At 37.6% G+C, this 26,922-nt stretch overlaps 1 protein-coding gene across 1 annotated transcript; it reads left to right on the top strand.

Moving 5' to 3' along the window:
* NELFA (negative elongation factor complex member A) lies at positions 1 to 26,515 on the top strand. The gene is made up of 11 exons (XM_062575254.1): positions 1 to 226; positions 7,770 to 7,941; positions 9,054 to 9,215; positions 10,132 to 10,221; positions 13,175 to 13,305; positions 13,488 to 13,557; positions 14,527 to 14,615; positions 18,057 to 18,168; positions 20,958 to 21,214; positions 22,155 to 22,254; positions 23,683 to 26,515. Exons 1-11 carry the CDS (start codon positions 17 to 19, stop codon positions 23,865 to 23,867), a joined length of 1,578 nt encoding a protein of 525 aa, XP_062431238.1. The 5' UTR covers positions 1 to 16; the 3' UTR covers positions 23,868 to 26,515.
* Positions 26,516 to 26,922: the final 407 nt, after the last annotated feature.

Raw genomic sequence — 26,922 nt, 5'->3', positions numbered from 1 at the left:
TCGCCCCGCTCCCAAGATGGCGTCGATGCGGGAGAGCGACACTGGCCTGTGGCTGCACAACAAACTAGGCTCCACAGACGAGCTGTGGGCGCCGCCGAGCATTGCCTCGCTGCTCACGGCTTCGGTGATCGACAACATCCGCCTCTGTTTCCACGGCCTCTCCTCGGCCGTCAAGCTCAAGCTGCTGCTGGGGATGCTGCACCTGCCCCGCCGGGCGGTGGATGAGGTGAGGGCGGCGGGCAGGACGTTGCGCGGGAAGCTTAAGCGAAACGGAGTGAGCGAGTGCGTGCGTGTGTGTGTGGTGGTGGTGGCACGGGGGGCACCACCTCCCCCCTCCCTCTTTAAATGGAGTCCGCCGGGCCCCTGCCCTCCCCCTGCGGCGCGGCGGGCCGTTAGCGCGGGCTCGGCGGGCCGCGCCGCCCTGAGGGAGCCGAGCCCCGTCGGGGGGGGAGAGGGGGGTAGCCAGCGCCTTCGCCGCGGATATCTCCGCTCCGCCCCGGCAGTGGGGGTTGCCTGGGGGTGGGTGGCTTGGTTGGTTCCCCCCCCCCCCCCCCCCCCCCGGTAGCGCAGCCCGTTGAGGCCCCTGCTTGGAGGTTTCGGCCCTGGGCGCGAGAAAAGCGCTCGGGTTCCCGCCGGTGCGGGAGCGCTGCTGCCGCTCCTCGTCCGGCTCCTCGGGTGGGCAGTAGGCTTTCCGAAAGCAGGGCTTTCAGCCTGAAACCTGTCTTACGTGTCCAAGCAGGCTTGTAGCTGTAGGACTATATTTTGCTGAAGTTTTGGGGCTTTTGGTGCATCTTGGTGGGGGGGGGGGAAAGGCCTTCTCTGAGCCAATGCTTGCTCTAAGTGTAGGCCACAGAGGTAGGACTGGCTGCCAACAATAACGTGGACAGGAGCTCGTTTGCTCTCCTTAATGCTGGGAGCTGTGTACATGTCCCAGGTTGAATATCTTGGATTTAGGAAGGACAGCAGCAAGTGCTGAAACTTCGGGATTGGAAGATCTGGGGTTTGCACTGAACAGTGTTTTCCCCACCTCCTTGCAGTCAGGATTTGTTGGAGAAAATTGCCAAGTTATTTTTGCCTCCTCTTACCTTTTTGGGAAGTACTAGTTCTTTCCTTTACTGCCCTTTACCCAGCTAGTAATCTGGCTGGATGGATTCTGATCCAGTTTTGCAGGGAGTCAGCATAGATCCAGCAGTGTTTACTTGCTTGGCTCTGGACTGTACATCACCTGCAGTTGGCTTGTTCTTACCAGTAGGCAGCTACTGATTGGGGTAATAACTGGAAAATGATTGGGAAACATTGAGTTTCTCTGGCCAGGTTGGAGGAACCTCTGTCCTTCTTCCAGCATGTATGGTGCTGATTTCTGATAACGATTTTGGAGACAATGAGTAGTTTGAGCTTCAGCTTCTTGTGTGCAGTATCTTCAGTTGTGCTTGTAGCAGTCCTTCTCATGAATAGGGTATGCTTACACTTAATAAAAGTATATACTGGACAGGGTGTGGGGAAACTGCATAATTTGGGTTGTTTTACATTCTCCTTCTGCACACTAAGCTTAAAATGCAAAACATTGCTTCTCAGCAATGGGTTTGTGTATGCCAGGGTCTGTCTTGCCAGATACAGATACATGGTTGTTACTTTGTTACACATGACTGCAGTTGCTGTTAAGAAGACACTTTTTGCTCAGCCTATGTTTCCTCTGTTTTCTAAAATGTACTGGTACCTTGTGCATGTCCAGTGCACAAGCATTCTTATTTATGCATGACATGCAATTTTGTTTTGTTGTTTTGTGCAAACAAAATAGCCAAAGCTGGAAAGGGGAGTGAGGAAATAGCCCCAAGTTCCCACGAACTCAGAGTATGCAAAATTCTTCCTGAATAGTGTGAAAATAGAAATAGCTTGGAAGAAGAGTTCTTACAGTATTTAGTTAAAACCAAAAAGCTAAGGGTGTTTTTAGGTCTAAGAAAAGGGAATTTTTAACAGCTTAGAGACCTTCATAAGTAAGACTCAAATGCTAGCTCTGTGGTGAGGGAGCAGCAGTTCAAGTCAACTAAAATAATCGATTGAAATGCTGCACAAGTCTTCACTGGATTTATAATACTTAACTTTTGTTAAGACTCCTTCAAAGTTAAGGAAGATGGCAGCAGGCCAATTCACTTGATCTGTGGTTTTGTTAGTGGTGGAGATGAAGTATATGGTGAAGAAGAGCAAGCTGGTACCTTTTAATATGAAGTTAGTGGTCAGCTGTGTTCCAAATACAAAATCTTTCATTACTACTGCTCTAACAAAAATAAAGTATTACCTGATTTTTAGTTCTTTCATAGTTTGTGAAATCAGTCATAAATTCAATCTTTTACGTATAAACAGAATATGCTTGTCTAGAGCTAGAGTTTTACTGTCTTTCCCATGCTTTGCAAAGTACTTCTAATTTATTTTAATTATTTCATGGACTTTTTTTTAATCTTTCCTTGTTTAATCTTTTCCTTTTTAATCTTTGATATTAAATTAAAAACAATGAGATAGAAACCCTTAATTTTGCTATTAGGTCTAATTTGTTTCATTATAGGCTAATTTCCTTATAGACTTCTTCCTACAAATGATAAAAAATGCAAGTGCAACAAACCTACTTCCTAAAGAGAATGTTGTCTTATCAGATATTCATCATCTTGTAGTGAATTTGCTAAAATAAAGCTGTGTTTATGGAGATTTGTCACATAACTTGTTCTCATGTTTTGGGATACTCTAACTGGTATTGGGTGTTTAACATTTATTAACCATAAAGCTGCTAAGTGTTTTGTACTAGTGTTCAGTTCTGTGTATACACAGACCATATATGTGTGTGTGTCACCTCATGCACTGTGCTGTGTACTTCTATACATTATTCTGTGCACTTTACATTATACAGTGCTGGACATAGTCTTTTTGCTAGCAGAAGTACATCAGTATAGAGTACCTGTGGCTGTCTGGAAGTGAAATCCTTCAGTCAGAAGTCACTTTAAATTTGTTACTGATCTCTGAAAACTGTTTAACCTCACTGTGAAAGCACTTATTTTGGGAAAGTCATATGTATGTTTTCAGTGACTTGTCATGTGCCAGCTGTATCAATCATATGTGAGAAGCACGGAACTGGCATTTGAAAACTTAATACTATTAGAATCTGTACAGCTTTGTAAATCTTTTTGAATCTTGATGGTGGATGCAGCATGTATTACTGGTTTGCCATGTAACATGTTCAGTGATATTCCTCTGTCTAGAAAACAGGTTATACTTAATCGCTTTCTCTTCAAAAATCCTTTTTTTTTCTCCCCCTGTTCTTTATAATAACATTTAAACTGAAGGTTAGAGTAACATAAAAACCTTCTGGGGGGCAGACATCTAAATAAAAAAACTACATTGGGTTCAGAAGAAGTATGGTGGTATTTGCTTAAGAAGAGATTTAATTAGCTACTGATCCTTCCTAAATCTCTGAGAAGGCTTCAGTCTGCACAAATGATTCTTCAATCCTTTGAAAGCTCTCTTTTCAATTTTCTTGAAAGATCAGTATCTTAAGTGTTATTTTTTTTCTAAAAGATAGTATCATGGTGTTTTCATATTATCTTGTTTGTTTGACACTGCAAATATTGTGTAGATACTAGTGACTTAATCCTCATAATACCCATGTGGGATAGGTAATGAACCTACCTTTTTCCTTTCTTTTTTTTTTTTTTAATCACACTATGAACCTTGTTACTGATTGTTCATTCACTCTAATAGGAATAATTGACTCTCACTTTCTTTTTAACATTTAGGTGTGTTTTGCAGATAGTTATCAAAGGTATCCTTTCCTGCTACAGTTCTCTAGGTAGAATTTGCTAACTTTTGAATCTCCCTGCTCCCTCCCCTAGCCTTTTATCTACTAAATCTTTTCTAGATAATCATGCTTATTTGAAATGATGCCTGAAGCTCACTGTAGTGCTGAGTAGAGTTTCAGGGGTAATTAGGCAGAACAGTTATTTCTATTTACTTTGTGTATTGTACTCTTGTTAACTTGATTCACAAAGGCAAGTGCAGTATTTTTGTGCCAGTATTTCATTTATTTTTTAGGGTTAGACTATGATGTTATTATCAAGTCTGGAATGAGGGCAGTGTGCTCCTGTGCTCTGAAATATTTTCAGAGGAAGATGCTGCCTATCCCTGGAGTGACATGCCTTCCTATTACTGCAGCTGTGTTGAAGAGAGCAAAAGTCAAGACTATTTCCTCCTGCTTGTTTATGTGAATAGGGAGCCCTCTCTTCATGCAAGTGGGAGTTACGGAGTATTAGTGCAAAATAAGAAGATGTACAATACTCCCTTTTTTTTTTCCTATTCAGAAGAGGCTGCTATGAATCTTTCTGCCCACCATTTAATATTTTTCATTTTTCTGTGACGTAAGATGGTGTGTTTAATACTACTCTAGGACACTTCTGCAGCTTGTCATGATTAAAATACAAGGCATATGCAAGAGTGTATTTGATTCATCCTAGTTCTGTATCATAAATAATAATTCTGCATACTTTCTGATGTACTTAATGTAATGCAAATGCACTATAGTAGTATGAATTCCTATTAAATATCACTTTCTTAGTGGACCCTGAAAGGTTAAAATGTAATTAGGTTTATTAGCCAGCTGTGAATGCATTAGTATATAGGTTTAGTCATGTATGTTAATTTAGGCATAATGGAGAGAAAATGAATGGGAGTTCTTTGCAGAAGTCTCACTGGAGCTATCGTTTTGTGTATTTCTAGTGATGTTTCCATTTTCACACCTTCCTGTGGTGCTGTGGCTATATTCTTTCTGCACGACCGTTGTCAGCCTGCCTTTTGTCTCTGTTCCCAGAATTTTTCCATCCTGCCCAATCCTTTCTTGTTAAATGTTTCTAGTTGTGCCGTATGCCTTACTGTGCCAGCAGGCTGAGAAAAACACTTTAATATCCTTGAGCCTTAGATGAGAGAACTGCCAGAAGATGTTGCATGAGATTTTGACATTCACGCTGAACAAGACTCTTGTGGGGACTCCAACTTACAGACCCAGTGTTGCAGTATTACCCAATTAAGAGCTTGAGATTATGGCTCTGAAAAGTAACAGTAAAATTGCATGTAGGATCTGTGTTACTTTGAGTTGCATTTCATGCATGCTCAAACCACAAATGAAAATAATTTTTTTTAACAGCTGCCAGGTTTATAAATTAAACAGGGAACTGGGAACATACATATAAATGGCCTTATGAAAACAAAGCTGAACAAAAACTCAAATCCAGGCTTGTTCAATGCAAGCCTGTATTCAGGCATGGTCTTTGGTTAGTTCCCAGTGCATAGTGAAGCATGCTTCGCTTGACTATATATGGCAGTGACTGTTCCTTTGTCACTTTTCATGAGGACTTGTGAAAATATTGTTCAGTGCTGGGCAGACAGGTTGTTCCCTCCTTGAAGAAACCAAAGTCATGCGAAGCAGTGGGTTGTGGGGATAAGTAAGTTGCCTGAGCTTTGATTGCCCTCAAAGCGGTGTCAGTATAACTTGCCTAGACAAGAACTCTGTAGGAATATATGTGATACAGGCATTTTGTGAGCTTTTAGTGCAAATGTGAGTTTTGTGGAGCAGAGATGATGGGCAAGTGGGGAGGATACTCGAGATATTTTTCTTCAAATTGTTGTTTTTCTGAGTTTGTTTTGATGGGGGGGAAGAAAGAAAACAATCTGTAAGTCTGTCTGGATGGAGAGTATCCAGATAAAAGCTGGTGTAAGTTTCATCAGCTTTTATTAGATGTTATTTTAAATTTTCAGGTATTTTGTGTAAATCTGTTCTGTAATTCCTATAGAATAGATAGGAGAACATAAAACTCTGGATAGTATTCACACTGCCCTCTTGTACTATAATAGAAGCAACTTGTGATGGGCAGTTTAGGTGCAGATTTGTCCATATCTGTGTCCTGTGTGGAATCTGGGCTCTCTTATTTTTTGAGAAAGAAATGAGTGATGGAGGACAACAAAGATTAGAAACTCTTAGAAATTGATTCTTTCTGTTGCGTGTTTGTTAAATTTGATGACAAGTTAAAACTGTGTGTAGTTGTGGTTATGTTGTCACTTTAATCCAAAATAAATCAATAATGCCACTGAAAATGTTGGTTGATTCTTCTGTTATTTCTTTCTGCTCCTGTCCTTATTCTGGTGTTTGTGTCACTGCAATGACTGCAGCAAGGGTCTGATCAGGCTGAAAATCATTAGGAGATGATAGTTTTCAGTCAGATGAACTGATCTGGTTCATTTTGTGAGTGTATGAACATGAGCACTGAAAGAAGCAATGGTAAATGACAAGCTGCTCCTCTAGCACAGTTTTAAGCCTGACTAAAGTAACGGGGCAGTAACATCTGTGTGTGGGTGAATGGAATTGAGAAATGTCAATGTTTGTCTGACTTGGAATAGTGAGGTCTAAAAGTGCTTGAGAAAGAGATAATAGAAATTTAACTTTTATCTCTTAAAAGAATTGCATGAGTAGAGTAAGTTTATTAAATTGTGTTCATATAAGAGAAAATTCTAAATAAAGGAAAAGAAATGTAGTATAAGATCCATCTTTAGTTTTTCTCACTGTGTTTGAAAACCTCTAGACATTGTAAATTATGCCATATGTGCCACAATATGTAAGCACAATGGGATATGAGAAGGCAGAATTCAAGTATTTTTCTTATACTTGCTTATGGTCTTTAATGCTGATACTGACTAGATAGAATATGTCTAAATACTTGCCACAAAATTTTATTCTGTTATGTTCTGTGGCTTGATAGGCATATGTTGGATCTTGAACATCTTGGTTTTATGAAACTAATAGTTTTAATGCTTACATAAGAGCTTTCTTAAGAAAAAAAGCAAATGTTCAGGTTTTATTTCAGGGTTTGGCTGCCTGTGAATGGAATAAAGTAATTTAAGAAATCATAATTCACTATGTAAAATCAGTTGACTGTAGCTGCAGTTTCATTTTTAATGCCAACAGCAGGCATGTGGATCAGTAATTCAGAAAATTACTGTGAAAAATATAACTTTGTTAATCTTTTATATTATTTACCCCTTTTTAAGACAGATTCTTAACTTAAATGATTTTTTTCCTCACTACAGAAGCTTTGAACAGATGGAAAAATCTCGTTACTTGTGGCATTAGAGGCCTGGGTGTACTTCTGTAATAAGTAGATTTTTCCAGATGATACAATTTGATTCACCATGAAACAATTTATTTTAGTCTAAGTTTAATTAAAATTTTGAGAACTTATTTTATGTTTGCATGGTGTAAGTATGGTCTGTTAGCTGTTTCATTCTCTAGCCCAGTAAGAGACATGTCTTAATTTAGATTCCCGCTCTAAATAACTTGTGCTTTGTTTGAATGTCCTAATTGCTGAATATAAAGTTGGGATACACTGAGAGTGTAAGCAAGGAGACATTCCCGCAAGAATCGGGCTGTGTTTTTTTTTTTTTAAGTTTAATACTAAAACAAAACTGATTTGCCAAAAATTCTAAACAAACTTGGTTTAGATTGACCTAAAGCAGTATAAAAAAAATTATCTTGGTTCATTCTTTGCTTAGTTCTAGAGTTAACGTATAACTGTGTGGAAGCAGTCTCCCTCTTCCCTTCCCTGGTAGTAAAATATTGTGTGTGTTTGTGCTGGTGTCTTTTTTTTTTTTTTTTTTTTTAAGAAAAAAAAAAAGTTTCCAACTACAACCTGTTTAAAACTGTTTCCAATTGGCTGATTTTCTTTTTCTTTTTTTGTTAGATGAAAGGGGCACTGACTGAAATTATCCAGCTCGCTACCTTGGATTCAGACCCCTGGGTCTTAATGGTAGCTGATATTTTAAAATCCTTTCCAGATACTGGCTCCCTTAACCTTGATCTTGAAGAACAGAATCCCAATGTTCAAGATATTTTAGGAGAGCTTAGAGAAAAAGGTAAGCCTTTTCTGTTGTTGGAAATCAGAGAAATATGATACTTTGTTTTTATAACTTGTTTTTTCACAGCCAGTCTTACGTTTTAACAGTATTGATATTAGAACAAGCAGTAAGGCCATCTCTTACCTACTAGTTTGTAATCTGACAAACAGATTTTTGGTGAATGGTAACATCTTAAATTATCTTTTGACAAATCATCAGAAGTTGCGTATGAGTATTATTCTAAATGTTGATGAAGAGCAACGCACAAGTTAGTGTGGCTTTAATAGCATTGTAGACTGGCACACTGCAGAGTAATAACTGAGTTAATGCAGCTCAATCAAGCAGAGTGTTTGTGTGTGTACTGCTGCATCTTGAATGTTGTGTACTAGGGAAGAGAGTAAGGGTCTGTTTCTGCAGTGCGGACAGCCTTGTCCGTGTGGAGGTACCACCTCTTGTGTTGTACAAATGGGTGCCTCTGCTGGCTGGAAGTCTTCCTCTGGCCAACAGGTGATAGGAACTGATGGGGAAAATGGAAATGAGAAGAGCTCAGTTGCAGATGTCTAACTGTGGAGTACCTAGGAGTCAAAAATACTGTCTCAGTTGCTGCTTCAAACAATGTAGTAAATAATGATGTAAAAACTGTTCTCGCTACAGGGGAATTGATTTAGCAAATTGGCTAGAAAAAACCCTGAGGCATCAATGGACAGAAACTATCTTGGAGTTAGTTTGCAGTAGACCAATAATAGAGTGGCTTAGAGGTGAAGCATGTTGTTCTCTTACTTTAGACTTCTGTTTGGTAGTTTCCTTTTTGTATACAAGTTTCATGGAATCTGAGAATTCCATCTTTTTTTTTAATCTCTTTTCTCTTTGAAAATAATAACATGTATTTGATTCCTGTCAACTAGGTGTAATTAACATGGAACCTGGTGTTTAAGGAAAAAAAAATATACACCCTTTGATTTCTTCCCCATTTTAGCTAATCCTAATAATTAAAATTAAATTACTCCCTTGATGCTTAAACAGAGACTCTAAAACTTTAAAACAGCTGTACAGTCTAGTTTTAAAATGTTCTATAATCAGCTACCAAAATCAGCTTATACCCATGTGTACTGTGTTAACTCTTTATACAGTAAGTGAATGTGAAACATCAGCTATGTTGCCGCTGGAATGCCAGTACTTAAACAAAAATGCCTTGACGACACTAGCTGGACCACTTACTCCTCCAGTGAAACACTTCCAGCTGAAAAGGAAACCTAAAAGTGCTACTCTCCGAGCTGAACTCTTGCAAAAGTGTAAGTAGTGTTATACCTAGTTGGTAAGATTGAGTAACAGATTAGATTGTAAAAGGAAAACTTACATCCAGTTGTTTTATCCAGGATACAGGAATATGAATTATAATTTTCTGTTATAAGGGCTTTGACTGATTTCCCCCTCGCTCCCCACTTTGATACACAGTCATGTGGAGGAGCAGGTGAGACTCATTCTGGCCATGATTTAAATTGAGATTAGCATTTTAATGTAATGCTGTCCAGATTTCAAGGCATACAAAAAAGCTCTATCTTTTTAAAGCACAGATAGTTTCTCTTCTGTCACAATCAGCATTTAACAGTTGGTTAGGAAGGCTTGTGAGGGAAAGCTTTGGTTAAAGCTCTTACAACAGAAATGAAATGAGAATCTAGTTTTATTTTTATTATACGTTTTTGTAACGGGGAACAAGAGCTGCCAATTCTTCTTTTGTTCAGTATGGCTATAGAGGGTGAAAGCCAAGAAGGTTTTCTCTAACAAAGGTAAAATATGATATGCATATATAAATTGGTGGCTCTATTAACTGAGTGATTTTAAAATACTTTGTGCCTACTGTTCTATTGCAGCAGCTTGCTTATTTCTTGCTTATGACTTGTAGTTAATGTAAGGCCTGTAGATTTTTAGATTTTATAAAGTTTTCTTTAATTGTTCCTCTTTTTCTTAGATAAATTGTATACTTTAACTCAAGCTTTTCTGTCAGTTGCATAGTCACGTTGATTTTACATTTTCCCCCAATACTGCATTTGCCAAGTTTAAATAAAATACTAAAATAAAATATATTTCTTATTTTGTGGCTAGTCCCATCTTTTCCTGTATTAGTGGTGTTTTTTTAAAATATAAGAAGCGATGTATTGTATTTTTCCAATGCAGGTTTTGTAATAACTAAAGCTCTTCTCTTTTTAGCAACAGAAACTGCACAGCAACTCAAGAAGACTGCAGGAGTACCTTTTCATGCCAAAGGGAGGGGACTGGTGAAAAAAATAGATACAACAAGTATGACTCATTTGTATTACTTCCCTGAAAGTAAATCTGATAAAATAGCATAGCTGAAGAGTAAAATTGTAAAGTCTGATTTTATAATACTTAATTCCAATCAAAGGAAAGGATTTCTCCCCTTCTGCCTCTCTCATTCCTGCTGCTATTTAAATATTTGACATGTCTCCTCTAAAAGAACAAGAGGCTTTTCTTAATTGGCAAGTATGTTCATCAGGCTAAAACATATGCAGCTAGATCATGCCTATAGACAGTGGTAAGAGGTTAACTTTCATCACTCCAGGAATAACTCCTGACTAAGACATCTTGTTTCAAAAGGGAACATAGCGAGCGGATCAAAGTAATCTGCTATGATCTTTTTAACACTGAAGTAGACCGAAAGTATCACATATCTGTAGAATTTCCATGTAGGGAAAGCATGTGGGGAGCAGAATACTATAATAAGTATAGTACATGGAATAACTTGTGCCTTCTTTAGAGAAGGCTAGTTTAGAAACAACAGATAAGAAAAGTACAGATAAATCTTTATCAAAACAGTTCTGAACAAGTTAAGAGTCAGCCAATCAATGTGATATTCTTAATTGCTTTCTAAAGGTTAAGTAACAGTGTTTTAGTGGGACAGTATGACCACCGCTGTTAAGGCTCATCGGTGGTTTCTATTAATGAATATGACAAAGATGTATAAACATTAATACTGAGTTGAAAAATTAGATTCAACTATTTACTGAAGTTCCTGAATTCTTTGAATTTTCCAAATAAGTTTGTGACTGGGAACAAAGAAGGGTTCAAAACTAGTAACATACTCTAAATCATTGCGTAGCTATATTTTTTTTTTCTGACCACCAAAATAATGCTAAGGTATAAAATTTGATGTGATTATTTACTATGGTGGCTAGAAGCTGTGAAATATTTTATATAGATGCTATTTAGCATGCATTGTTTTGAGCACTGAAGTTTAGCCACATGTTCATACATGAAATGCAAAAGGTGCAGTTGTGTTTTGAATTAAAAATTGTCCCAGTGCAGAAAGTGACTTAGCTCTTAGCTGGACTGGACCTTTAAAGCCAGAAGGTCTCTAGAAATATTACTTATATGGGACCAATTGGGTTTACACTGCTGTAAATATCTGAAGCTTAGACTCCTTGGTTAGAGAGGTTAGCAAACATGCTGAAAATGTTTTTCATGCAGTATTTAGAGGGTTGGGGAGTATCTAACTTGTTTTCTGGATTTGAAGGTATACAAGAATCTTGTTTGACCTTAAATGTAGATCTTCAAATTGCAGGGTAAAGATAAGATTGTCAGGAGGATGAAAGGCCTGATAGATGGATATAGTTGTTTTCCTATTTTTTTTTAGCAGCTTAGGAAAGAATGCTGTTTTCAGTATTTACATTGAGGTGGAGGGTAACAGTCTAAAATCAGGAGGAAGACTTCTTATGGATATAGCAGCTTCCACTGAGCAATGAAGCAGCTGTTTTTCTGTTTGCAATATCGAAACAAGTTGGATCCTCCTCCTTGTGCAAACAACAGCTCCAAAATTTCAAACCTCTGTGTGAGGCAGTAATTTACCCTACTAATGGATTATGAGAGCCCTTATTCCCTCAGTTGCAAGATAGCAGCACTAGCTAAATGGGATCTTTATCTGAGGTAACAGCCCATCCACCAAAAAAATTCAGAACTCTACGTCCATTTCTTCCAAATTCATTGGGTTTTCATTCCTTTTTATTTAAAATGCTGGGAGCGGAGGTTTTGGAAGCCTTGGAGGTAAAGATTTATCCCTTTATGTTCAGAGGTTCAAAGTGTAGCCACTTTTGTGGGGGAACCAGAAATGGAGATGTTAATGAGACCTATGCTATTTTTAATAAGGGTGGTGATTCAATATACTTTGGAACAAGCTGAGGTGGCTACCCTGCAGCTTAGGAACTGTCCAGGTGTGGCTCCCATGACAGACTGGTAGCTAAAATATCTCTGTGATGGAGCTATGCAGCGTTCTGAGTTTCTGAATCTCTGCTGATGAGAAAGTTTCTACCCTGGGTGCTCTGGAGGCTGGCAGTTCACCAGCCTCCCCATACTGTGGTAGAGCAGTGGTGTCCCTTGTGAGGGGATCACTGTTGCCTTCTGCTATGAGCTGCTGCCAGATCCCTGCTGCCCTCTTAGCTCTGGGATGTGTGCACTGGCATCTGGCTATGGCAGATTTTGCTTTGTGGTTCATGAAAGTAGGGAGGCTGTTATCCTGCAGAAACTTACCTTGCACCAGAACAATTGGTTTACTGTCAGCACATTGTGAATCTTAGCTTTTCTGTGCTAACCTTTACATATCATCCACAAACAGATCTGATTCTGACCCCCTTTCAGTCCCACTGCTGCCCGCGGTATGTTCAGGCTCTTCGGTAAACACAAATCACGTGCTCATTCAAAGGAAGCTAGCAGGAATGTTTGTGTTTCTCAGTTATAGAAACTTTAACTAGCTGTACCCAAAATCTTTGATTAAGTACAATTTTTCCTGGGTAACTATATCTTAAAAGATTGAAGAGTGACCTTGGTCATAATCAAATTCAAAACATTCATGTCCAATACCTTTTTATGATTTTGAACTTTATTCCTTAAAGGTAAGGAATGCATTGGTGTATTAGGAAAAGTGTGTTTTGATAACAGTGCATCTCTTGATTACTTAGTATGTGAAAATATTCAAGGCATATGACTGTATAATGAAAATGACTTAACCTTTGGTGTTGCAGGCACTAGCTTAGAAAGTTCTTTTAGTCCTTGTTGAAGGGTAAAAACCCAATCTGATCCTTGAAGAACTTTGATTATATTCTTAAAGTTCCACATAAGAAACTTATGAAGTTGAAGGGGAAGAGGAGGACAGGAAAGAGCTTAAAATACTTCTTTAATGTTGTTCTTTGTAAATCAGTAAACATGTATTACAGTTGTTGCTTTTTTGATCTTTCTTAAGCACCACTCAAAGGAATACCAAAACAAGCTCCGTTCAGAAGTACTTCAGCACCTAGTGTATTTAGTCCTTCTGGAAACAGAACTCCTATTCCTCCTTCAAGAGCACCGCTGCGTAAAGAAAGAGGAGTAAAGGTAGGTGAACTCTTAGACTCTTGCATTCTCACTCAGCTCGGCTGTCCTTCCTGATCTACAGTCAATTTATGTTACTTTGAATCACTTATTAATATACTAAGAAAAAAATTAAGGACATTACTTAGATACTAATTGCTACCTCAGTTTGATAATGGTTATTAAGATTTGTGCACTCTTTCTAGCTTCTAGATATCTCTGAGCTGGACATGGTAGGTGCTGGCCGTGAAGCTAAACGAAGAAGAAAGACATTAGGTTGGTATAGAAAGCTACTTATAAAGGCTGTTAATATACTCTGCAAATTGGATCCAGGTTTATAGTATTGTATTGTCAATCCAATACTGTCATCTTTAGTTAATTTTTTTTTTAAGAGCTCAAAAAAAAAAAAAAAATACCACAAATGTAAGGGAGGAGTTACATTTCTCTCTCTCTCTCTCTCTCTCTCTCTCTCTCTCTCTCTCTCTCTCTCTCTCTCTCTCTCTCTCTCTCTCTCTTCCCCTTTCCCCCCCCCCCCCCCTTTCCACCTTCAGTGTTACTAATCATACTGCCATTTGACTTGGGAATAACTTGACTCAGTAACATAAGAGGTTTGAACTAGCCATTTACGCTTTGTATAACAAAGTGTGAGAATAGCTTCAGTACTAAAATTGTTCTGAGATATTTTGGTATGCTTATTTCTACTAGTTGAGTAGCCGAGTAAATTAATTTAAAGTCATCTTGTAGAAATCATCTATAGCTCTCCCCAAAACTTAGACCGAGAGAAGTTAACAAGGGAATAATACTTTCTATAATATTTTTTATTTCAAGCAGCACTATAGTACTCTATTTTGGTGTATCAGGAAACTGCACTAGGCAATGTATTTATCCCAGAACAACCCAAAAATAGAATCTCTCAGAACAAAATGATAATTGCAATTAAATATCTTTGCTTTTTTTTGGGGGGGGATGGTACTTCTTAATATCACAAAATTAGTCAATACTGCCTGACACGTACTTACTGTATTTTGATGAAAATATATATATTGTTTGTAGTTCATTTTATCATTAAGTTGATTGTATTTTAAAATAATACGAAAATCGGTGTATCTGCTAACATTTCAAGTTACACTTCTTAAGCATATTAGTGGACTTTGAAATATTTGGGATTTATATCTTTGTTTAAAGTAAATATAATTCAATAATTAGGAAGCCTTCCTTGAGTTGACTTCTGTTTTTATCCAATAGATACGGAAGTTGTGGAAAAGCAAGCCAAAGAAGAAACGGTAGTAGAAAATGCTACTCCAGATTATGCTGCTGGCCTTGTATCTACACAGGTAAGAAAGTATGAGATGAAAAATGTTTTACTTAATTCTAAACGCTTTAATAATGTTTTATTATAAATTTTGAAACGTGCCTTATAATGTAAAAATTCTAATTATTCCAAAATTCCATTTCACATTTTTACTAAGCTAGATAAAAAGTTCAATGCAGGATGAAGGTAAGGTGTTTTATTGTTTTCTTGTTACTATTTATCTAGGAGAACAAGTTTGTGATGGGGTGTTTTTGTAACTGAGAACTGCTTTATGTTATCAGAGATACAGGATAGGAACGTTCTCTGAAACTAAACAGAGTCCTTTTCAAGAGTTTTGCTCTGTCAGTGTCTCCTTAGTGACTGAAAATGCTTTCCATGTCATTATTTCTGACATTGTTACTATCTTTAGGACTGTCCATTAGTCCTGGTAACTTTTTCAAACAGAGTGGTTAAAGGCATAGAGGTCATGGTGGCCTCCTCTTCTCAGTAATCCTGATTGCAAGATAGTGCAAGTTTGTCTTGTAACCTTTATGAAAAACATTTACTTGCTTTATTTTCAATACGTAGATCTAAATTTATATTCAAAGAAGTTAATCCTTGAAATCTGATAACCTTTTTTCCTACCTTTTTTCCATCTGCTGCTTTCTTTTTCTTCCCCTTTCCTCTGTCCACCTGTATAAAGATCTAAAATAGACAAAGTTAAGTCTTTTTGATTTATGATTATGTTGCACAGTAATAAATACTAGAACCCGTTATGCTTAAGCTTTGTGTATATTTTTGTATTTTGTATTCAACACTGTTAAAGTACACTGAAACAGCAAGAGGTGGTCCAAAGATGGCACGTTTCCTAGGTACATCTGTGGAGATACCTTTTGGCGCTTCCTGTTGAACAGTTAAATTCCGAGCTCAAACATACCACTGTTAACACTGACGGAGGGGCACTAAGGAATGAGGATGCCCTGGGAAGGCAGAGGCATTGTTACCGACTCTAGGTCGGTACCACTCCCATGTCCCAGCTTCACAGTCTGAATATTGAGTCTTACCCAAGTGCCATCTAGGAGAAATGTACACTTCATAGAGAAGTGCTTGCTAGATGAGGAAGCTATATTTGCAGTTACTTGAATATCAGGAAGATCTTTTGTTTTAAATATGAAACCTGGATGGCACATACTGACAGCAGCATCTCTGAGGAGGTCTGCAGTTTAGATATAGCTGTTGAGTTTGTGCTGTTGAACACTTGAGCGAAAATGAAGAGACCTTGCTATGAATCATCCTGCTGATTAGGAACACACAAGCTTGTAGATAAGGACTTTCTTCTCAGCTGTATCAGGGAAGCACTGGTTAGCCACTGGTGCAGCTTTAGAGTGGGTCCTCAGGGTGAAATGGTGAAAACCAAAAATCCAACATGTGTGCCTTTCGACAGTTTTTGCTTTGGACTTGCTCTTGTCTGGCCCTCTGGGGTGAACAACTGTTAGTAGTTGGAGTGCACTTCTCACTTAGTTTAATCTAAAAGAATTCTAGTTTGCATGCTTAAGACATTCTGTGTTGCAAACAGTGCAGCCAGTGGAGACAATGAGGACAGTTGCTTCAAAAGTACATTCCTGATTCAAAATTCCCCAAGTTGGGGTGGGGAGGGAGACATGCTAATGAAGCAGTGTCATCTCAATGAGGACTTGTCTGTACTCGGAAGAGATAGCTGAGTGTATATGCAGCCAAGTACAAAAGAAATCTTTGAAATTCATCCATCTTCTGGCTTAAGAAAACAGCCCATATTCTAATACCTTTCTCTGTGTGTGGTTGTCTCTCTCTCTCTCTTTTTTTTTTTTTTTTTTTTTTTTTTTTTTTTTTTTTTAAAGCTTGTAAGCTAATGCTTACCAAGGTCTTCTGAAGTCTCCAAACCTGTCTAATAACTAGCTTCAGCATGTCCCACTACCACTGAAAGGTCCAAAATATCCATAGGTGATAAGTTTGTTCTTCAAAAAGCCTATAAGGTTTGGAGGTGGCCTTTCCTTCTCTTAGCAGTCTTTTTCTAAAAGTTGTCTTGATCTACTGAAAGAGCTATATTGTTTTTTTTTTTTTTTTTTTTTTTTTTTTTTGGGGGGGGAGGGAATGGAGGGGTTATGTGTTCAGATAAAACTTATTGGAAAGACCATGATGCAAGTCCATATCTCAGTCAGGACATGTTTTGTTACAAGAATGTCCTGTCCTGTCCTGAATTCTTCCTGAGTCTGCAAACTGTCTGTTTTTACTATAGCCCATCTTTACCTGGAATTACTTTGAATGGCAAGTTCTTGAAGTACTAATAGATAATTTGAGGCTTTAATGATCTGTCTGCTATACTTACCCAAAACTTTTCCTCCCTCATCTCCTTATGTTTAGTAAGGCTGGGTTGGACTAAAGTGAAGAGCTCCATAAAAATACAATGCTGTTGTTTACACTGTCTGTGCAATGTTATCATGCATAATTGCTATGTACAAAACATGACGTTTCCTTTGGCTTGAGCCTAGATGATATCTGTCTCTTAGACAATCAGTTTGAGTGGAGACAAGTTCTTCTGTGCTTTTACTGTTGATTAGGTCTGCTGCTTACATATGTCCTAGGGGCCTTTGCATTCTGTTGGGCCATATTTTTAAGTGATATTTTTGTAGGACTTTTGGCCATGTGTGAACTCAGTTTTTTGCTCGCTAATCATGAAGTAGAGACAAATGCAACGCTTACTCAAGCTGAAGATTGTTTATTTTTATAGTAACTGTAATTCTTCAAAGTGTACCATCTGCAAAAATTTCATATCTAGCCTCCATACTGCTAGCTGAGAAATGAGGCAAAGGAATTGAGGACAATTTGAAGTCAGTCTGCATATTGTAGCCTAAACTATGGTGTTTGCCAGGGCTCTGAGTTTGCTAGTGTGGCCCACAGACAATGCTGCTTAGGAGGTGCTGCCTGCAGAGAGTAATCTGTCGCTACCACATATCGCAGAATCGATATGCTGTAAATAATTGTCTTGCTGTAATCCAGGAATGACTTAACAATTACAGAAAACTTAAGCATCACTAGGAGCTTTTAGCTTATTTATGTAGGAATGTTATAATATTCCAGGTAGAATGCAACTTCAGCTGCAACTGCAGCAGTTCTTTTTTTTTTTTTTTTTTTTTTCTTTTGTGTGTGGAAGTATGTATTCCATTATACTAGTACCTTGTTATGGCTCAGTTTGTTCCTTTGGAAGCAACTTTGATCTGTATTATGGGGGGAAGAAAGCTACTTTTTTTTCCCCCCAGGGTAATTCTAATATTTGAAGTTCATATACTAAGTTAAGGTTGAAATAGCAAACTGCCCTATTATTAAGCCTATAATTAAGTCCCAAAAGGAACATCCTAGCAGAACTAATGTTGAAATTGTTTAAAATGCAAAAACAGCTTATGAGTTCCTGCAGTATGGCTATAATGCTTTCTTTGCTGTTTTGCAGAAACTTGGCTCATTGAACAACGAACCTGCACTGCCTTCTACAAGTTATTTACCTGCTACCCCGAGTGTGGTGCCATCTTCCTCATATATCCCAAGCTCTGAAACACAGCCAGGTGAAGAGTCTTTTTCGCTACTGGGACTCAGTAACTCTGATTCTATACAGCTTTACTGTCTAGCTCTGCTCTTATTTACAAACATACTGTCCCTTAACTCTAATCAGACTGACCGTAAGAGTCTACAAAACTTGTGAGGGAACCACACTTTTGGTTTTTAGGTATCTAGACCTATCATGTAGTCTAAATAAAGAAAATGCCTGTTCTTTTTAGGTCTTAAAATGACTGTTAGTCACGTGAGCAAAGCTACTTTGTTTTTTCTTACTCTACTAGAGGAAATCCATACTTTTCATCCCAGTAATATACATAAGTATAGAATATACAACTTATACACATATCCATACTTGTGCACTTCCAAGCTAGATGGTTGCTTTCAAATGTCAGATATATTTCTACAGTCAAGTATATACTAAATTTTACCGAAGCTGGGATCAAACATTCTCCCCCTCCTCTTCTTTTTTTCGCATTTTCTTTTTACCTTTTTATAAAGGCCCAACAGGTAATAGGTGACCTTTTGTGTATTTTGAAGGATGCTACACTTAAATGCTAGAAACTTTTCGAAGAGTAATAAAGAGCATTCATACAAATTCTTTATTTCTGCACCTTTTTAACACACTTGCTTTTACCTTTTTCTTTCCCTGTTGCATGTAAAGTCTGAAAGGACCCTAGGAGTTTGCTCCAACAGACATATGTGACTGGGATTCATTACCAAAGGTGGTACTAAGCTGGTACCAAAGCTTGACAGAGAATTGATGTTGTAGTTTAATTCACTATTTTTACTCTTGCTTGTTGAGATTTAGTATTGCAACAACATTTCTTTGTGAAGGTGAGATGTAGCATGTTGGTCACTATAGAAAGAGGCATATACAAAAACCGATTGCTACTTGGCTCTGAAAAGGAGTTTAGAATCTCTCTGAAGGTCCATGTATATCTCCCTTTGGCAGAAAATTGGCAGCTCCAGAAGGAACAAAGCCAAGAGCACATCCATATTGTTAGCAGCTAGTATTTTTTAGAGTGTTGTCATTGTATTCAACAGGAAAGGCCTAGGTTAAAATTCTCTATTGTCTTTAATTTTTCTAACTTAATTCTTCCTTCTGGAGTGTGAGGTATCTTAATCTCCTCATGGGAAAGGAGTATAGAGCTGGTTTTTTAACATAAGACACAAAGAAAATCTGCAGGTTTGGCTTCCTGTAATCTGCAGTTGCATAATTAAGACATATGTTATTTTGTGTGGTCACTTATTACTGACTTCCGCTCATCTCGAATAAAACTAGAGATGCTGATTCACATATATATTTGCTTCCTTCACTTCTGTTCTGTGAATTTATTATTTGTGCTCACCTAAGGAATGTGTAGCTCCTGCTTTATTTAAAACATATATTTAAAGCAGACTGCACTATTTCATTATCACATGGCTCAGATCTTGTAAATCTGTAGTGATTTAATCTTGTATTTTGTGAGCAAAGCTTCAAAGTAGTCCATTCATTTTTCACATCAAATCAGGGCCACAGTAAAATTTGAGAATAATCCTATAGTGTTTTAAAAGTGTAGACAGCTATTAGAACTGGATTTTGGATGATCATCTTAAAGGCAGGCCTTTCCATGTTTGTGTGTGTGTCCTTTGTATCAACTGTGTTTGGAATAAACTATTGGGATATAAAACTGAACAATCCATCTAGCAGATGGATTTGGAACAAGATTTAGTAGAATTTAACTGGAAATATTTTAAGTTACTTATACTTTATTATAGGAAAAAGAGTAGCTAATCATTGAGTTTTTAATCTTAAGTGGTCAGTGTCCCATTTCATGTCTTAAAGATACGAGTCATATTGTTAAAATCAGCGTTGTGTCTGTGCCTACCTGGTGGAGAGTGACAGACCTCACTCAAATTCTTTAAAGTCTGATCTGAGAGGCGTCAGCTGATCTCTAGTCTGTATCTGCTTTTTTTAGTCTACTGTCAATGTAAAGTGGAGTAGGTTAGCTTAAGCCTCATGTGAAAGCTGCTTAAGTGACTGTACCTGTATCTAAGAGGAGCAGAAGAGTTTAACTGCTTATAGTGTGCACTGGGTGATGGCTGTTTGCTGGCCAGATGGTAACTTGTAAAATAATAGTAACGGGATCAAATACCTAACTTCTGGCTGCACTCAGTTTTGGATTAACAGCTTCCCTATATTAGGTATAGGTGAATAACTCAACTGAAGAAAGTCAAAATTGGGACTGTTGGTACTGTGGGCTTAACTCTTCTAACAGTGTTTAAATGAGTAGCTTTTAAGACTAGATTTAATTCTGTTATCTACGTCTAAGTATTTGTATTTTCAGTATTTGCTTACTGACTGAGACTTAATTACCATTTCCTTTGGAAGCTGCTGCTACATTAGGTAAAAATTGATTAAACATTGTTGTGGTCTTGGCTCCTGCAATAAAAGTACAATAATCTTGATAGGGCTAGAGTACAGTTTTATAGTAATATTAACTACAAAGTAATATAACACTTTCAATTAAATCTGATTTCCATTAAACACAACACTTGATATGTAGTATCATCTGTATAGTATGATATACAGTGTATTATGTATTGGAGAATAAGTCACTTAATTATCCAATAATTGGTAAAAATAGCTGGTGGGAAAAAGCATTTGGCTCTGAATTTTCACATAGATATTAGATGGCATATTGAATCATGGTACTAAAATGAAAACTGTAATTTTTAGATTTTTTGAAGGCCATTGGTGATACAGATCCCTGTCTGCAGAAATAATGTTTTAAATTATCCTAATTGTTTTTTGCAGCTGGCTCTACACGAGAGGCCTTGCAGACTAACAGACAGACTGAAGAGCCTGCAGCTCCAAATGCTACCACGACTCTTCCTGCACAATTCAAACAAAGAACACCCATGTACAATAGTAACTCTAATCCACCTGCAGCTACACCTACCTCACCTCTAACGCCTACCACACCTCCTGCCATTTCCCCTGCAGCACAAGCACCACAAGTGGCTCCCCAAACTCAACAACAGCCACCACCGAAGAAAAGCCTCTCTCTCACGGTAAGTAAAAATAGGTTCTTTTTGACATCTGAGTGTTTCAAATGCTGTTTTTATGTAGATATGAAAACATAAGCTTTGACAAAGCATTGAATAAGGTAAATAATAAATTTCTAACCTTTCAATCATGGAGACTGAGGCTGCTTAATTATAATGAAAGATGATGAAAATGCTTTGCAGCTTCATTAGCATTTGCTGTCTTATAAATGTTAATTGCAAAATTTTTAGTTGTGCATTGTTAATGTTACTGTAAGATCTCTTTATTTACTGTTGCTTGTTACATAAAATGTTTTGTTCCTTAATACAAATAATTTCACTGTGGTTCTTAAGATTACCCAGTAAGGTGAACAGAATGGGAGAATAGCATGTTTCTCCCAGAGCTGTTGCCCAACTAATTGCATATGATCTAAGCTGCTAAAAATGATCCTATCACTGCAGTGGTAGGAAAGAATATATCAATAGATGAACCAAAAGTGGAAGCCTTCCCCCCCACCCTTTTTTTTCTATCACAAGTCTTAAAGCCTGGGTGTGGGGAGGAGAATAAACACTTAACTGTAATTCCTTATGTCCTGAATTTTATTACTGGTATGTTTGTTTATATGTTCATGCTTGAAATAAGCAGGTAATTAATTCAAGATATAGCTGATTCAAATACTTTGTTAAGCACTTCTGAACCTTAAGAAACTATGTGACTCTCTTCTTTGTAGTAGCTCTGCTTCATTTATCGAAAAAATCTCCCTTGTAAACTATTGCAGTCCAGAGTTGCAATAGGAAGCATTGGGGCAGGGTGAGGGGGTTGTAAGAGGGAAATTCTTGGGGTTAAAGGTTGTTCTGTAAAGGTAAGGGGAAAGTTTGTAGACCTACGTGCTTGTCTCTGGGTATTAATACAGTACCTGTTGGCAGTGTTTTCTGCAGTGGAATTCATAGTTATTATCTGTTGCAGAGGGAGCAAATGTATGCTGCACAGGAAATGTTCAAGACTGCAAACAAAGTTACGAGGCCAGAAAAGGCTCTTATACTTGGATTCATGGCAGGATCCAGAGGTATGTATTGAGACTCAATTAGTTTGCTTTTGAATATCTAAATCTGAAATATATCCTAGCACTTCTTAGTGTGTATATGTGAATGGAAGTCTCTTGCTTTAGCAGTATGCTGCACTGTACTTAGTCTTACATTTTAAAGCTTTAAATATTGGGAATCTTTAGGACCTATTTCCAATAAAAGTCAAACACACCATTAAAGGAGCCACTGTGCACAAAGTATGTGTGTAACAGAACAGACATAATATCTTTGCTTAGGGATTGGGGAGAAACAAGGCAGCCAGTCAGAGTGAACAATCTGGTTGGGTTCTAGTATTCTGCCCAGAAGACCAATGAATGTACATACTTATAGGGCAAATTGAGGAGCAAGATTCACAGTACAGAGCTTCTTCACTAAATTGTTAACACTCGAAATGCAACAGTTGCTGTTTCCAAGGCCATAGATAACCATAGGTGCTGTGAATCACAGGCAGGTAAGCTATTTCGTAGCTGGATGCTGCCATATATCGGCCTTGATAGTCTAAAGCTGGTTTACCTGGAAGAGTATCAGGTGTAAGATGAGAATGAGTACAGGAATTCTTAAGTGAATTATGTCCATCTGTACCAGCCCTGGTTTTTAATTTGGTGTTTGAGGGTTCTATCACTGGAGTGCTGGAGCCTAAGTGTGGCTCACGCATTTGGATCAATACAGGAAATAATTCAACATGAACAACATAGAGTTACTGTGATGACTCCTGTGTTTAAAAAAAGTGTTCAGTACAGAAGTATTTGAATATCTACAAGCATTTTCTTGTAATACAAGGTGTGTGTGTGTGTATATATATATATATATATATATACATATATATATTCTACAGTAATGTACACACCTTCAGAAAGTTGGGTGAATGACTGCCAACTCTGATATAACTGAGCTTCCCAACTGTCAGCTTAAAATGTAACAGTCAATACTCAAGTTGGACTGGAACTGAGTTTTCTGGATGAGTGGATTTCAGTGAAGTTGTATTTGGGTTTCCTAAACCACTGAAAATTATTGAGTGATATATATTCCAAATAAAATAACTTCTTGTTAATTCAGGTTTATAAAATTCCATTTGAATAGAAGCTTCTCTTACAGTTCTCAAGGCAGACAAATGACACTGGCATGCTTTCTGCTCCATTTAGTTGTTCTTCCAGTTATTTCAGCCCTGAGGTTCATCTGTTTGGGTTTGGTTCTCTTTAAGTATACCTAAAATTCAGTCTGTGAGACATGAAAGCAGGCAGGTCTTCGTGTGGCTACGTGCGTTAGTAACATATACTTGCTATCAGATTTGTTGTGTTCTCTCTTCCCCTCTCCCCAGTATTAGGCATTGAATCTCTATTAAGTGCTCTTTACCTTTTCCAATACACAGTGCTGAAATGTTTAACTTATTTTATCCTTGTTTTTTGCAGAGAATCCTTGCCAAGAGCAAGGTGACATCATTCAGATTAAACTTAGTGAGCATACAGAAGACTTACCAAAGGCAGATGGCACTGGCAGCACCACTATGTTGGTTGATACAGTCTTTGAAATGAACTATGCTACTGGTGAATGGACCAGATTCAAGAAGTACAAACCTATAACTAATGTTTCTTAAGAGATGCAGCAACAGCAGACTGGACCAAATCAAGCTTAGAGTCAACCAGCTCGTAGAGTATGTCAACTGTACAAAATGGCATTGATGTGTACGTTTCTTATTACCCTTCAGAGTAGAAGTTATGGCTCTTCAACCTAAGTGGGCTCAGTGAACACAGAAGAAGGTGTCAAATTCACACTTTTTTTTTTTCTTTTAATTGGGGAAGGGAGAAAAAAGAGAGGTAATCTGTGTGTGTGTTTCGGGGGGGGATTGTTGCTGTATTTTGTTTTCCTGCAGTTCAAGATGCCAGAAATGGAGATCACAACTGAAAGATTACAAATGGGAGCAGTTTACTTCAGAGTACCTGAGGAAAACACAACTGCACAATCATTCACGGTTTACCATTAAACAAGGGCACAGATCTTTATTGTAGAAACGTTTTAGTTGGCTACATGGGTTCTATTTTAAGAATGGACACTTAAAGCACCACAGCTTGGTGCTTTGTTATTTTGTGACTCAGCTGCAGTAAAACCAACTATTGCAGGTAGTAGATGTCTAGTGTCTAATGGTACCCACTGTATGTTTAGGTTATTTAAGCTTGGGCCATAGAATGGGATTGACAGCTTTGATAACCTTTCTTTATTGTGAATGTCTATGCCCAGCATGAGTTAACCTATACTTGGCAAATATTGAGATAAAGAGAAACTGAGTATCATAATTTTCTGAAGAAAAAATATCAAATTTAAGATTGCCAGAAAAGAAAGTAGCAGTGGCTTAAAGCTATCTGGAGGTGATAGCTCTTTGCAATATGAATCTTAGGGAAGAAGTTGATCTATGGCTCTTGCATAGCAAGCCCTTCAAACAGCATGAAAGGGTATGAAACTTGTACATCTCAAGACAGTTGCAACTTATTTTAAAAAATGGCTCTAGTAGTGATTGAATGACACATCTCTGAATGCAGGTGGTTGGAAAGATTTGTTGTCTTGAGGCACTGTTAATGTATGTTTGGTTGAGCAGTCGTAAAGTGCTTGATAACCAAGTCCTAATCTAAAAAGAAATTTGAATGAGTGTAACTGTGGTTCTTACCAGTGTAGTTATATCAGTATAATCACTAATGTGGTTGCAATTATACTGGCATATAAATGTGCCTTATACTTGTCCCCTTCCAGTAGAAGCAAGTTTTTATCTCTGACTGTTTACACCACTGGTATAATCCTGCTTTAATTGTACAAGTATAGCTTGCATTTATTGACAGGGCTTGCATACATAGTCCAGGATTCATCCTTTAGACTTGGATTCATCCTTTGATTGAGACTTTGGATTAAAACTTTGGTTTCTGCCAATGCTTATATGTGAACTTGCACTTGTTAGGGAACAGTGCTCAGAAGGAAGAAACACAAAGTAGTTGCATAATGAGTAGCATAATAGTTGTCTAGAACTGAGGAGGTACCTTGGGCTGGCTAGAGGCTAGTATTAAAGTGGAACTCTTAAGACAATGTGAGGCTGGGTTTTCTTGGTTTTGTTTCTTTTTTTTTCCTAAAAAGAAAGCAGACCCAATCCCATCAGTACACTTGTATACTAACAAAGACATTTAGATGATTGTTTAGTCTTCTGTATTGGGAAATTTTATTGCATTTTTGTTTTTAGCTTTTCAAACTAATTATCCATCAGAACAGGGAGAGCATAAATAATGAGGAAATCTGTGTCTTGCAGCATTTTAGGACGTGACCAAAAGAATAGATTTCTTAACTTTATTTGAGCAAACATAGAATGTTTTAACTCACATAGTGGGTGTGAGTTACTTGATGGTAGCTGGTACCATTATGGAGTGTTATGTATGTCTCATTGTGAGAGTTAAACTCCACGTGTAACTATCACACTGGGAAATCTCCTTCCTCTATTACTCTGTTTTAGAGGCAATGTGAACTGCAATTTCAGTTGCAGTTTTTCTTTAAACAGTTAAAAATCAACCTGACAAGCAAAGAGGATTGGTGGGTTTTAGTTTTTAGAATAAGTTCACTATAAATGTGTTTCACTATGGCTATAACTTATTTGATATAGTATGTTAAACAGTAAGGGCTAACAATAGAATATGAAAGTATTCATCTTTTAAAGAAAGGTTTAAAGAAAAGTGACATTCCTTTCCTTGCCTGCATTCAGATTTTTAAACAGCTTTTTGTGATGATCAGTTTTCTGTAAAGTGAACATTTATGATACTTCTGTCTTAATTGTTCTTGCTTGCTAGATAAGCTGCAAGTACCAAATATATCTTTTAAGGAAGAGAACTTTTAGAGAATTGGTTGATTTGAGGGGCACGTACTCATTCCAAATTGCCGATGCAAGATTCGGTGCAGTTCGGTAGTGATCAGGAGTTGCTGTGCAATGGCTCGTTGGCTTACTTGAGATTAATGGGGGCCTTCCCTAAATTTACTTGGTCCACTAGTTAGATGGAGGTCTGCATTTCAGATCTGTGCTGTTGGGATGGAGATAGCTCTCCTTCCACTTTTCAAGAAGTCCGTCTAGAGCGCAGTTGAGTCATTTGAGTTGAGGTAATGTGTAGGAAGCTATGTCATAATGCTACCTATTCATATTTGCTGCGTGACAAAATTGGTCTCCGGGCCTGCTTGTCTAAAATAGTCACGTGCAATAAATTGAAATTTTAAATACAAGTATAGTATGTTTTTAATTCAGTTAGGTTATGATCATTAGGATGAGACAATTTAACGCTGCAAAAATAAATTATTTTTAAAAGTGACTTTATGACCCTCAATACCATAGCATTATTTCAAGTTGATCTTTGTATCTGGAGAGTTTTTTTTTTTTTTTTAAGATGACTAAAGAGAGAAGCCTTTTCAATATTGTTTAAAATACTGGTAAGAAATAAAACTACATGGAGCTTTTCAGTGCAGACAATGAAATCATTGAACCAGTGGCCTGACTGAGAGCGGGGATAGTGCCAGACCATTCAGAAAGAGTAACACTAACGTTCAAATTCCAGTATAATGGAGTAGTAAGATACAGAATGAAACCTGGCCCTGGGGCTTGATATTTTTTGTCTTAAATATTCAGTCACTTA

Source organism: Rhea pennata, chromosome 4 (assembly GCF_028389875.1).
Source record: "Rhea pennata isolate bPtePen1 chromosome 4, bPtePen1.pri, whole genome shotgun sequence".
Classification (NCBI taxonomy): Eukaryota; Metazoa; Chordata; class Aves; order Rheiformes; family Rheidae; genus Rhea; species Rhea pennata.
The sequence above is the reverse complement of the archived record's forward strand: the minus strand, read 5'-3'. Positions and strand labels throughout refer to the sequence as shown.